General features: G+C 50.5%; 1 protein-coding gene across 1 annotated transcript in view; it reads right to left on the bottom strand.

The window, feature by feature from the left end:
• DPP6 (dipeptidyl peptidase like 6) overlaps positions 1 to 12617 on the bottom strand; it is an 825076-nt gene extending 812459 nt beyond the window's left edge. The window contains exon 1 of the mRNA XM_038559795.1: positions 12301 to 12617. Coding sequence (XP_038415723.1) covers positions 12301 to 12351 — 51 coding nt within the window. The 5' untranslated portion in view covers positions 12352 to 12617. The remainder of the gene's footprint in view (positions 1 to 12300) is intronic.
• Between the last annotated feature and the right edge of the window lie 820 nt (positions 12618 to 13437).

Genomic DNA, 13437 nt, shown 5'->3' with positions numbered 1-13437 from the left:
CCGCTACTTGCAAGGTTCCTGGAGAACTTGAAGGATTTTTCAAAAGCCAAGACAGAGGCGGATCCATTTTTCAAGTAAGTCTGCATTGAAAATGGCATTTGCCATGCCGTCTGCCAGATTGACCACTTCAGCCTCCTTTTCTTCCCCCAAACCAGTGACTCATCAATCACTCCTTCATCCGCAGACTTATCAACCCAAACTTACACCTTCAGAGGAAAACATTCGGGAGAAAACAAACAAGTAAACAGTGGAGTGAGAAGAGAGGGGACCCGTCCCATTTCTTGGTCAGCCAAGGAAAGTTCCTTCCAGGCTGAGGCTCTGGAGGGAGGTAAGGCTGGAGGGGACAGACCTGTCCTGGGAGCTTGGCCTGCAGTTCCCCTTAGTAAGCACAAAGGCGGCACATCACAGTCTCGGGTGGGAATACCGATTTGGTGTAGGGGAGCAGCCCCCGGAGAAGACACTTCTTTCCACCCCTCCTTGAGCTTCTGCACGCTGCAACTCTGAACATTCATGGAGGCCCAGTGCCTTTGTCGCTCTGCATCTCCCTGCTTGTAAATTAATGAATCATCACCGAGGTTTCATAAAGCCAGCTACTCAGAATGCAGAAAACTACTCCTCTCGAGTGAGGGCATCTGAGTAAAATACACACAGAGGCAGCAAAGCCCACACACCATGACCACATGGCCAGAGGTGACTGCACACCTAGGAGGCGTGTTAGGTCAGACCCTGGATTCTCGCAGAAGCCAGAGCAGTTTTCATTACCGTGTTTTCCCATAGCCTGTCTGCACATCGTACTGCTGCGGTGAAGGGCCTCAACACGCCCCACGGAGGACAGCACTGTCCTTCCTCCCAGGGTCAGCGATCAGCAGTTCCCAAAGGCTCTTATTAGTATTTTCCAGCGTGTTTCAGCTTCCTGGGCAGATCCCACGTTCCACTGCCCGCGGCTTCTCCTCCAGGGACTGGCCTTGGCATCCTTCCATTCATCCTTCCTGGCCCACCCAACTTCTGGAGACCTCGCATTTTTCCCTCCATGCTGCTGCCTACTGGTCTGCTAGAGGCTCGCACAGCAGCGTGCAGGATTGCCACTGTATGCGGGGACACGACGGACCTCTGCAGGTGAGGGCACTGAGTGTCAAGCCCCTTCCCCCTCCAGCAGCTGCCAATTTATTCGACAGGAAGCAGTAGTCTATGTCTGCCACTGTAGCACGGTGCGTTCACCCAGTAGGTGCAAAATGCACTCTAAAATCTGTCCCCAAGCATTGTAAGATGCCATGCAGGTAGAGAAAAACGTGTCCAACGGGAACATAGACATAAAAATGTCATCACGAAGCAGCTTGTGTAACTCTGGGCAAGCACCAGACTCCTTGTCACACTCCAGAAGCACCCCCTCACCTCGCGCCTCCTAATCATGCCCCTACCCCCACCACAGTAACAGTACATGACATGTATGGGAAGAGTCCCCTTGCTTTTCCTCAGACTATTAGCATGTCTAGCAGGGACCCTCCATCCGTATCCCCGACCACGACATCTCAGTTTCCCTGCGCCAAACCTCATGTAAACCATACAGTTTATATTCTTCTAGACCTGGGATCTTGTACTCACTTCAGTGGTATGCTTGAGAAAGTCCCTGTGTTTTTGAGCACGATGTCCCTCCTCTCTGTCACTGTCCAGGACCTCACTATATCAACACACAAACACAGTCACACGTCCTTAGTGCTGACGGGAACTTGACCGGCTTCCAGTCTGAAGTCCTGAACATCCCTGTACGCGTCTCTTGATCCACACTGGCATGATCTCCTGTGGGCATGAACCCAGCAGTGCTGTCGCAGGGTCACAAGGGCCAGTACATCGTCAACGTTGGCAGCTAGGGCCTGTCCTTGCCCTCCCTGACCCCTGTGCTCAGCGTTCTCACTGTTTCGTGTCTTTGCCAGAATTTAGTGTTACACAACTCTAAAAGATGTGAGACTATTCATTGAGCGCTTTCCCATTGTGATTGTAATTTGCCTTCCCCTGGTTATGCTAATATAGTTGAGGTGCTCAGTGCATTTTCATAATATTCCCTGAGCCCAGAGAAGTACTGCTCCACATATCAGACCGATGTCGCAGTGAGGACTGGGCTGCTCTGCTCTAGAGCTCTCAGGAAAGCTGATGTGTCTGCAGGTGATTGGATTAGGGCTGCCCCGTGGCTTGCGTGGCAATCCAAAATGTAGGTAGCTCTCATTTCCTGATATTGCTGTGTGCTGACAGGTTCCTCTTCCCTCCCACACAAGCAGGTCCTAGGACACATAACCTTTTGTCAGGGTATCCTATTTTTCTCAAGGGAACAAGGAGGTTAATTATAAGTAGCTGGAGTTTACTGCTTCTGGGTAAGGTTGAACCACTTCATCCATATCAAACAGAGAGAGAGAGACTTTCAAAGATGACAATTGTCTAGTAGCTAGACGGACATAATACTTGCTTTGCAAAAGGTGTGCCGTTGTCATCAAGTTTTGCAGGAGGTGCTCCTATCTTCTGTAAGCAAACCTGAGCTGGTCATGAGCACCCTGGCTTTCCACCGGTTAAACCTCAGCCTTCCCTCTCTGGAAATATTCATAAAAGACCATGCTTCATTCTGAAAAGTCTGTGTGTGTTGAATATACCTCGGATTTACTCACAGCTCTGCAAATTAATCTCTAACCTTTGCTTGTGGCATCCTTAAACAGGAGAAGACAAATAACAAAATAGGAAGAAACTCATGGAAGCTGAGAAATGGAAAAAACAGCAATAGTTGGATAAAAAGAAGGTGTCTCTAACTGATATATTAAAGGCACAGTTATTTCAATCAAGATTTTAAGTGAGTTGAAGGAAAGAGAGGTATTTTTCCTGGCAAAGACACCATGAGGGACCACATGACAGCTGTGTGAACTTCTCAGAAAGCTCGGGCTCTCATGTGAAGCAGGGGTTAACTGACTTTATATAGTTCAAGAGCTTTATTTTTTTTTTAATTTTTATTTATTTGTGATAGTCACAGAGAGAGAGAGAGAATGAGGCAGAGACACAGGCAGAGGGAGAAGCAGGCTCCATGCACCGGGAGCCCGACGTGGGATTCGATCCCGGGTCTCCAGGATCGCGCCCTGGGCCAAAGGCAGGCGCCAAACCGCTGCGCCACCCAGGGATCCCAGTTCAAGAGCTTTAGCTAGGACCATGGGAAGTCACATGAAGGCAGGTTTCATAGGACCGTAAGAAAACACCCTTCCAACAGACACAAGCCATCAACAAAGCCCGAATCCAGTCCCTGGATGTGTTCCAGAAAGGGCTGGAAATTCTACAAAGCAGAGCATTAGAGGAGATGGTGTTCTCAATGATCTCCAGACCCTCTTCCAGCTTTCAGGCTCTGTGTTTCTTTTCATTTGTGGTGGGGAAGGAGGTTTCTGAAGGAAAATGCTGTAGACTGAAGTATCTGGCCTGGAGCAGTCAGCAGCTGAGCCCTTGATCCCTCTGCTTCTGAATAATCTTGTCATGCCTTGGCTCTTCCAACCATGAAACAAAAATATTTGTCCTGCTAGCACAATGGGTTGTTCTAACATCATAAAACAGAGTATGTGAAATTACTGTATAATCTGCAAGGGTGCTATGCAAACTGTTATCACTTAGTTTTGAAGTCGAATGGTTCTTTTAAAAAACACATGCATAATTTAGAGTCCTAGAAAGAAGAGCCAAAAAAAAAAATCTTCTTATAAAAAGTTTACTCAGGATGTGATTTGGTCTAATGAACAGAAATTTCTGGGAAACCAGTATTTAGCCAGAAAAAAAAATCTTTGGTTTTCTGTTATAAATAATTATAGCTTTTATAAAATGTGTTGTTTGTGTGTGCATGCCTGAGCATGGAGAATCTAGTCTGTAGCTGAATCCCTTTTGTAAAAATGGGAGATTTTTGGCTTGAAGTTCACGAATTCTCATTCCTCAAAAAAAAAAAAAAAAACTGAATAAGAAGGTATAGAAAATCGGGCTGGATGTGCAGAGTCAAGGATGCACGCTGGAAACTCAATCTTAGCTTCCAGAGCTAACCATAAACAGGTGTTGGTGTCATTCCAGGTTCATAGCTGGGTTCCCATTTCGTAGAGGTTTTACCACGTGTTTTTCATACATAACCAAAATAATAACACAAGGGGCATTAGTCTAGTAGGTGGGGCAAAAAGGGAGAGAAAGGAAAATCTTACTTTTCTTTTTTTTTATTTTTAATTTAAGCTCAAATTAGTTAACATATAGTGTATCATTAGCTTCGGGGGTATAATTTAGTGATTCATCCGTTGCGTATAACACCCAGAGCTCAGCCCATCACGCACCCTCCTTCACGCCCATCACCCAGTGACCCCATCCCCCCATTCCACTCCCCTCCAGCAACCCTCAGCCTGTTCCCTAGAGTTAAGAATCTGTTCTGGTTTGCCTCCCTCTCTGTGGAAATCTTACTTTTCAAATATCATTATCATGAAGGAAATGTGATCAGCCCTAGTTCTACCCCATGGCAAGACCCAATCCCACCCCACCCATGGCTGGTGCCCTGCCAACCAGGTCTACTGTCCGGCTTGGCTCGTCGGCAGTTCCCTTTCTATTTTCACAGATGAGTAACACCAAACTGGAAACCAGAACATCCTTGGCACCACTGTTCTATTACCATGCGGTGATGTTCTCTTAATAGCTGAGGAAGTCAAGCAATCAAAGTGACTGCCCACAGCAGTTCTCACCCCACATCCCTGGCTCCACCTTAAGAGTGCCGCGAGCACTGTACATCTGAGAAGTGTGCACGGCACGCCCGCGTGCACAGGTATACACCCACAGGCGCACACACATAGTTCGGCCTGAGTGGTCACAGTGTGTGCATTACCGCTCTAGATTTTGTGACTTATAGGTATAAATCTATGCCATCTATTTTCCTGGTTTACAAACGGACACACTGCAAGAGTGACAAGGGGTGAACTGACCCGGAAGATGCCAGAGAAGTCCGTGCTGAAGAAATGATAACACCAACAAAATATTTGTTCTGGCGTGGATGGTTACTTTTCAAGCACGTCCTTAGGTCAGTGTTGAGGAGACAAGGCTACCCTGGCTGGAGAGAGGGAGTAGAAAAGGGACTTGAGGAATAGTCAATCTCTTCAAATTCCCTGATCTAAAACAGGAGGACACAGAGGTCCAGGGAGCTGCCTGCAGAGGCCACTCTCTAGCTCATGGAAAAAGCTAGAATTCCACCTGCTGGCCCAGAAGCTATGTTCTCTCTTTTACCCTTCTTGTTCTACTTGTTCTATTTGGTTTGAAATACATCTCCAGGTGGATCACAGACAAATCATAGAGAATCTTGCAGTGAAAAGGGCTGTTATCTCTGCATGTGAAAAAAAGAAGTTTCTTCCATCATTCATTACTCCCCATCCCCAGGCGAGAGATGCAAAACAAAGACACAGGGCGTTCCCTCAGCTTTTCCCCTGGTGACTACTCTTTTCTCTCTCCCCATGTGTCATTGCACCTTCTTATTCTGTGGTCTGTGCCTCTCTCCCCATTCCTCTGTTTTACAACGGAAGAAACCAGACTTGATTGTGCCTTTCCACAAACCAAAATGGTTTCCTATAAATGGTAGCATTAATTCCTTAGACATTGAGGACATTGTTTATTTTAAAGTTCGAATCTAGTCCAGCGGGCCTCCCTCTTGGCTGCACCAAACTGTTAAGCATATCAATACCCAGGGTACAATGAACAGCAACTTCATCAGATCACCCTGTGAGCATGTGTGTATGTGTGGGTGGGGATGTGGAAAGCCCAAAGCTACCCTTCAGTAGTTGCTAGGGTTCCTCTGGTGATTTAAATGTGCAGCAAGGTTCAGAACCCCTGCCCTCAAACCAGCATCCTCAATACCACCTGCCTGTAGGACCACCTGATGCCCTTGGATTTGTCAAAACCTCCCTGAGGATTGTATCCTCCAGCCAATGCAAAGACCTATGGACCCAGATGGATTTTCAGACCTTCCACCTCTGGAATGGACCCCCTTTCCCATCCTCAGGAGAAGCCACTGAATAAAAGAGAATTCTGAGTGGTTTTGTTCACCTCTGTACTCTTGGCTCAGGATGTATGTGTCCTACAAGGTCTGGGACATGCTCTTTCTTGAGCTCTAAAATGCAGTCCCATTAATCAAAGAAAATTGGCTTCTATAACCAAAAGAGGTCACAAAATTCTCCTCATTGCTGAATTAAAAGTAATAAAAGGAAAAGAAAAAACAAGTCTGGAGTAAACTTACTTCTCTCCCCACAAAAAAAAAAAAAAAAAAAAAAGGGATATTGAGTAGTTATTTAACTATTATATTGTGATTTATAAAAAAAAATACATACTGTTAATCCCTAAACAACATAGGGGGTAGGCGTTCCACTGCCTGTACTGTCAAAATCTACCTATGACCTTTGACTCTCCAAAAACTTAACTACTAGGAGCCTGCTTTTGACCAGGAGCCTTACTGATGACATGGCTGGTTAACATGTATTTTGTATGTTATATGGATTATTCATTATATGCTTACGATAAAGCTAAAGAACATGTTATTAAGAAAATCATGAGGAAAATACATTTATAGCACTCTGCTGTATTATTGGAAAAAAATTCCACGTGTAAGTGGACCCATGCAGCTGAGGCCCAAGTTGTTCAAGGGTCAGCTGGAGTTTGGTCTGCATGCAGAGTTCACAGCTCCCAAAACCCTTGGAATTTCCTGAGTAGTAAGAGCAATGAGATCCCTTTCTGCCATAATATTTGATCTTTTGTCCTTAGTTCCTGAAATCTCTTTAGAACCATAAAGGGGGAACAGGTGTCTTGTTATTCATAACCAGTCCCTTTCAACTATGAGCTTCTGTTCCCGGTTGACCACAAACGATATTAAAGGATATACCAATGTCCAGCCAGGTGAAGGGATACAGAGGGCGAGGTCTGGCAGGATCCCACACAGGAGCTTTGGTCTTTAGAAAGTCCCCTAGGGTTGGGGGCTGGTTGCCAGGGAAGCCAATCACTCCCACCCTGACCTCTGGGCAAGTGAGAGGAACTATAGATGGAATCCATCACCAATGACCAATGACTCAATGAGTCATGCCTATGTAATGGGACCTTCCTAAAAACCCAAAGGACAGAGTCTGGAGAACTTCCAGGATGGGGAACCAGAACACAGCCAAGGCACTTGCACCCCAAACTCCAAGAGGACAGATGAGCTCCTGTGTTTGAGACTCTTCCAAACCTCAGCTTCTGTAATCTCTTCATTGGGCTATTCATTCCTTTTCTATCACACCCTTTGTAGATGTGTGATCCAGTAAATCAGTGTTTTACCAGTGATCTAGTAAATACGATGGTGACCTGAGTTCTGTAAGCTACCCTACCAAATTAATGGAACCCAATGAGGGGGTCATGGGAACCTCTGATTTCTACCCAATCTGTCAGAAACACAGATGTACCTGAACCTAAGATTCATGTCTTAGATGGTGGCAGTCTTGGCACTGAGTCCTCAACCTGTGGGATGTGATGTTACCGCTAGCTAGCAGCAATGGAACTGAACTGGATTACAGGACATCCAGCTGGTGTCAGAGAATTGCTTAGTGGTATTGTAAAAACCACATATGGTAACCCCTAAAGTGAGCATAAGCTTTGATTTTATTGTAGCTCTAAATGGAAAATACTGCACACATGGAATTCTCTCTTGTGTCATCCGATGCATTAGAACTTGAAGAAATTCTTAAAACAAAAGGAAAAAAAAAAGCAGGACTAAAATCAGGGACCCTTCTCACAAAAGCAGCTGTGCCAGGCGTAAAAATGTGCACCTGTCCGTGCATGTCACACAAGCATCCCCCCGGTTCTTACGGCACACAGCAACTGACCACAGAGAGACAACAGATGCTAACGCTTGGAAATGCACCACCTCTTGGCAATAACAACACAGGGAGTTCAAAGTGCAAAAGATGAACACACTTTGAGTAATGTCATTAGTGTGAGGACGGGGCAGAGAAAAGAGAAATGACTGAGGTAGACGAGAGGTCTGCTTAGCATATCTACACGCTCCAAAGCCAAGTCCCAGTGTGCCACAAGGCACAGACCTGCTCCCTAGTTTTCCTCAAGGTGTTTCCTAAGACACTCTGAGCTGACCACCCCGCTCTGGGGTTGGGGACTGCTCCCTGGAAACATCACCAACTCTGAGTATCTCTAGTTGGCAGTTAACATGTGCAGTCTTCCCAATCTTGTAAATCTGCTAAGAGGGGCGCATGAAATGGACCCATGTTCTTCTTGCACAGGGGATTCATCGAGATCCCAAGACCAATCTGGTTATAGGGTTGATGATTCTATAGGGGATGCTGAACAACTAAGGAGTGGAGAAAGGTCAGCCTCGGCACTGGAGGGCTGGGGTACGCAGTGAGAATTCTCAAAAACTTGAGACCTTGGAAGTAATTTTTGGAACCCATTTCAGGAAGGCAAACTCCGCCCGGAACATACATGACAATGCTCACCGTTAGAAGCAATGCCACAGCCTTTAGGTCACCAGGGTGCCAGTCCATCGAAGGAAGAGGAGCAGTGTTCCAACAACCCTCAGACAGAGGGTTTTCTGCATCATTAAAGGCTGTACCCTGGCAAATCAACTCACAAACGTGTACTGCTGTTCCCAAGAAGCACTCAGCCACAGAGGCTTGTGTCCCACACAAATCCCTCTAAATTATCTAAAAACGTCAGAGAGTTTTCTCTGCTCACCTGGGCTTATTACAAGTACGGCGACCATGCTGGGAAGTCATTCGTTTAATCTAATCAATCAGTGAACTACTCACATGGCCTGAAAGAAAGCTCTTTTTACATGGTTCTGATCCAGAGTTTTTACTCAAAGTAGGAAGAGGACAGCAATATCTGAAGAGATCCTCAGCTCCTAGTATCACAGGTATCTCTCCAAATCAGTGACCAAAGACCTAAAACTGGTGCCAGGGACCAAAGGAAAATCAGCAGCTTTCCCCATACAGGGAGTTCATTTCCAGGCTGCAACTTTCATTTAAAACCAAAACCAACCAACCATGAGACTCTCAAGTGTCCCCGTGGCTTGCAGACCTCTGATCCTCTGCATCTAGTTTCTGAACCTCCTCTGGCACAAGTCTGGTCACCAAAGGCCCACCCAAGCCTCATTTACCCAGCATCTACTTGAAGAGCCACCAACATACCAAGGAAGGAGGAGGAGACTGTCCCACAGGGCACAGGGCAGTCCCCAAGGCTTTCATTTTTAACCACCCTTTACTTCCTGCTGAGCAACTCCATGTCTGGGAAGAGCTCCTGTGGATGAAGTAGAGGAATTTAGCGTGAAATAATATCCTCCTGATAATAAAATCTTCTACTGGTCTTAGAACCTATCACAAGAGGATATGCTTCTCCAAAAGAACCAGTGTGCTTTAAACAGTGATCAAGCACCGTATCAACACATAAGTAACAAAAGAAGGTTGGGCTGAGAAAATACACAAGTCGCCCCTCCCCACGGATCTTCAAACGTCAATGTTGTGAAAATATGGTTATTTTTAAAAAATACTTTTTGTTCTGAGAGGATGGGAAAAAATGTTGATCCCTGAGTATTAAACTGCAGCTAGAAAGTGCCATGCTTAGTCCGGGATTTTTTTTTTTATTTTATTTTTACGATGTTAGAAATAAAATTTATGAAACAGACTCTTCTCTGAAATTAAAACAGAAGGTATGAACTGGTTCCACTTAGGTTCTTCCTAACTTGTTTTTGCACACCAAATGGGATTGGATAATATGCCGATAAGTTTGCCTCCTCTTAATCATCTGGCAGCAGGAGAAACTTCTAAAGCGATGTGTGAAGAACAAAGCCTCCAGTAAGATTTTAGAAAAAGTCACAGGTGCCCGATGGCCATGCCATGTGAACATAAGTGACAAGAGACTGAAGCCAGCATCCTCTGCCACCGGCTGCAGCTGGACAGGGCGCACCTCTGACCGTGCTGGCAGTACCAAGTGTCTGCCTTTTAAACCTCAGACCTCACGTGTGTATCCAGAGAGCCCAGAGAGCTTCAGACTGAGCTGCAGTTCGTGTCTGGGCGGCCGTGTGCACATCCGTGCACTGGCTCTGCAGGCCGTAAAACATTCTCTCCATCACAGTCAAATGTACAGCAACTCGGCTGCCAGCACTAGAAGTGAATCACCCTGTCCTCATCCGGGACGTAAAGTATCACCTCAATTCCCATCAAGTTGCCAGTGAAAAGAGTTTGCCAGTCACCCAATCCAAGACAGGCTGTCTTTCAAAATCACTGACCAGCAACTAAGAATCGGTAAGTCCCCAAACCACAATTTAATTGAGAAATGATCACTCGATTAAAGCTCTGTGCATTTAAGTTGGAGCATGAAATTTGAGAAAGATACAAACCAGACCACAGAGTGAGAATTACCAATGCCACACTTGACAGAACATGGAAAAGGTGACAAAGCCTGTACATCATTTTCTTTTAGGCCAATGATGGGCCTAAAAATATGACCGGCTGCTGTACAATTCACTAGGCTCAGTTCAACTTGTTCAAATATACTTAGAGTAGACACTGAGAAAGGTATGCCGTGAGAACGAGGAACTCTGCTTATTCAGAGTTTGAGTGAAAACTTCCTTCCAGCCTTCATTTTCTGAAGCAAACCCAGAGAGGGTGCAGTGGGAGGGAAAATGTCAAAAGTTTTTTTTGTTTTTGGATGTAATATAAAGATGTTGCTACGTCCCAACATACCACCTAAGTCATGAGAAGAAACACCTGTTTGACAACAGATTTAGGTAATGAATTAGTAATATGTCATTATATTACCAATAAAATTAATTCAGATTCATTCTTCTGCTCCAGTCCTAAACGTGTAGGCTTTACCTAGCACAGTGTGGCATAACAGAAAAGGGGCATTACAGGTACAGGTGGGAATTTAATTGGAATACGTTACTCCATACACACTTCTGCCCTGTGTATACCAATATATATATGCTGAATACCACAATGAGTAAAAAAGAAGAGGAAAATGAGGGAAAAATATGTATTTTCACCAACAAGCAATAGGTTAGCGGCAGAACCCACAGTGGACAAAGTGCCTGGAACGAGGGGCCTATCTTCTGGGGATGGAGGGGAGGGGGTCTTGCAAAATAAGCTCCTCGGTGCTGTCACTACCCTCCCAGAGCTACTCTGGATGGAGTGATGCACACCTCAGGCCAGAAGTCAAGTCCCGAACAGACGGCGCTCCTTCCTCAGCCAGGCAACAGGTGTCTTGCTGTGGGTGTGGTTAAGCCAGCTGGATATTTGTTCAATTGCAATCAATTTTTCATTTCTCGCCTCTTTTTGTTTAAAGCAAGACCTCCAAACGGATCACTGACTGGGTCATCCCCAACACACCTCCGGGCCACCGCACGCCTCCCTCCTGTCCGCTGGACCCAAACCACCTTCCCAAACAACTCCCGACCCTGCCCCTGACAGCCTGCCTGCATTTCCAGCTGTAGCCTCAAAAGTAGCATGCCAGTCCCCACCTCGTGGTCCCCCTCTCACCAAAAAAAAAAAGTACCAGCGAGTCCTAGGAAAACCGAGACCCTCTCCCAATCATCGCACAGCAACACGGAAGGGGTTAAAACATCACCCAAATACACACGCACAGGCACACGCACACACACACACACACACACACACACACACACGCACGATGTGCACAGAACAAGATGGCAACCTCCGCGGCCTCGCCGGGAGGTGCCTGCGCCCGGACCCCTCGGCCATGGCCCGGGGCGGAGGGAGCCCCGCGGGGGCGCGGCGGGGGCGCGGCGGGGGGCGGCTCCCGGGGTCCTCGAGTTGGCAGAGTCGTGCCCGCTCGCGCAGCCCCCGCCGCGCCCGCCCCCGCCCCCGCCCCCGCCGCCCGGGGGTCACCGCGGGGGGCACCGGCAGCCCCGGGGGAGCAGGGCCGCGGCGGCCGCGGGGGCGGGGGCGGGGGCGGGCGCGGGCAGAGCGGGCGGCGCCGCCCCGACTGTGCCCAAGGCTCGCTGACCCCAACAGGTCCCGGGCCCTCCCCGGGCCGCCGCCCCTTCCGCGCCCCGAGCCCCGCGCCCCGCACAGCGCCCGCGGGAGAGGACGGCGACGCCGCAAAGTTGCGCGGTGCGAGCGGGCGGCGGGCCCTGGGCGCTCCGCGGCCGCCGGGCGGGCTGGGGGGGGGCGGGTCGCGGGGGTCGCGGGGGTCGCGGGGGGCCCGGCGGCTCGGGACCCGCCCCCGCAGCTCCTCCCGCGGGCGCTCCCCGCCGCGCGCCCCGCCCGCCGCACTCACCATCACGTTGCCCTGCATTTTGGCGGTCTTGATCATCGCCTTCTCCTTCATCTCTCCCGAAGTCTGCACCGACTTGTGGCCCCGGGAAGAGTAACTTAATCCATTGTCCCGGCGGGGAGGGCAGGCTGCGCCGGCGGCCGCGGAGGGTGGACTTGGCTGGGAAGAAGCCGACCTGCCGGGGGCCCGGGCTCCGGCCCCCCAGCCCCGCCCGGCCCGCCCCGCCCCTCCCAGGCGGATCACAAGAGCGAGCAACTCTTTTCGGCCGCCGCGAGGGGGGCAGAGGACGCGGGCGCGGAGGGCGTGCGGGTCGCCGCGCTCGCAACGACAGCCGGGGCCGGGGCCGGGGCCGAGGGGAGGGCGGAGGGCGGGGGCCGGGGGGAGGGCGGGCTGCGAGCGGAGCGGGCGCGGGAGCCGGAGCCGGAGCCGGAGCGGGAGCCGGAGCGGGCGCGGGCGGGGCGCGGGCGGGGCGCGGGCGGGGGCGGCGGGGGCGGGCTCCGGCAGCGTGCGAGTCCGGCGGTCGGCGTCCGCGCTCCGCCAGCGACAGCGGCGCGGACCCGAGGGGCGCACGCGGGGACCCGGCGGGCGGGGCCCGGGGCTCCTCCCGCAGGCAGCGCGCCGCGCCGGTGGCCGCACTTGTCCCCGAGGGCGGGGGCCCCGGCGGGCGGCGGCGCCAGGGGCGGGCGAGCGTGTGTGAGTGCGCGTGTGTGTGTGAGTGAGTGTGCGTGTGCGTGTGCGTGTGCGCGCGCTCACACCGGCCGCCCTGCCGGGACTGGGCTGCACCCGCCAGCCCCGGGCGGCGGCAAGGCGACGCGGACCCGCACTGCTTGGGCAGAGCCGGGGCCCCTCCGGGCGACGCCCCCTCCCGCGGGGCCGGGGTGCGCGTGGCCGGCGCGCTCGCTGCCACTAACGTGCGCAAGGTGGTTCCCGCGGGTGCAGCCGCCGCCGCCGCCGCCGCCGCCGCCGCCGCCCGCCCCCCGCGAGAGCCGCCGCGGCCGCAGGGCAGAGCCGGGAGGCGGAGGCCGAGCCCGTCGGCCGCCGGCGCGGCGAAGCGGAGGGGCAGGCGGAGGGCGGGCTGCGGTGGCCGCTGATGAATTATGTTGCTGCGAGTTCCTGGGGACACACGGTGCGTCGCCATGG

This window comes from Canis lupus, chromosome 16 (assembly GCF_011100685.1).
Source record: "Canis lupus familiaris isolate Mischka breed German Shepherd chromosome 16, alternate assembly UU_Cfam_GSD_1.0, whole genome shotgun sequence".
In the NCBI taxonomy this organism is placed as follows: domain Eukaryota; kingdom Metazoa; phylum Chordata; class Mammalia; order Carnivora; family Canidae; genus Canis; species Canis lupus.
This window is presented reverse-complemented; position numbering and strand designations above follow the sequence as displayed.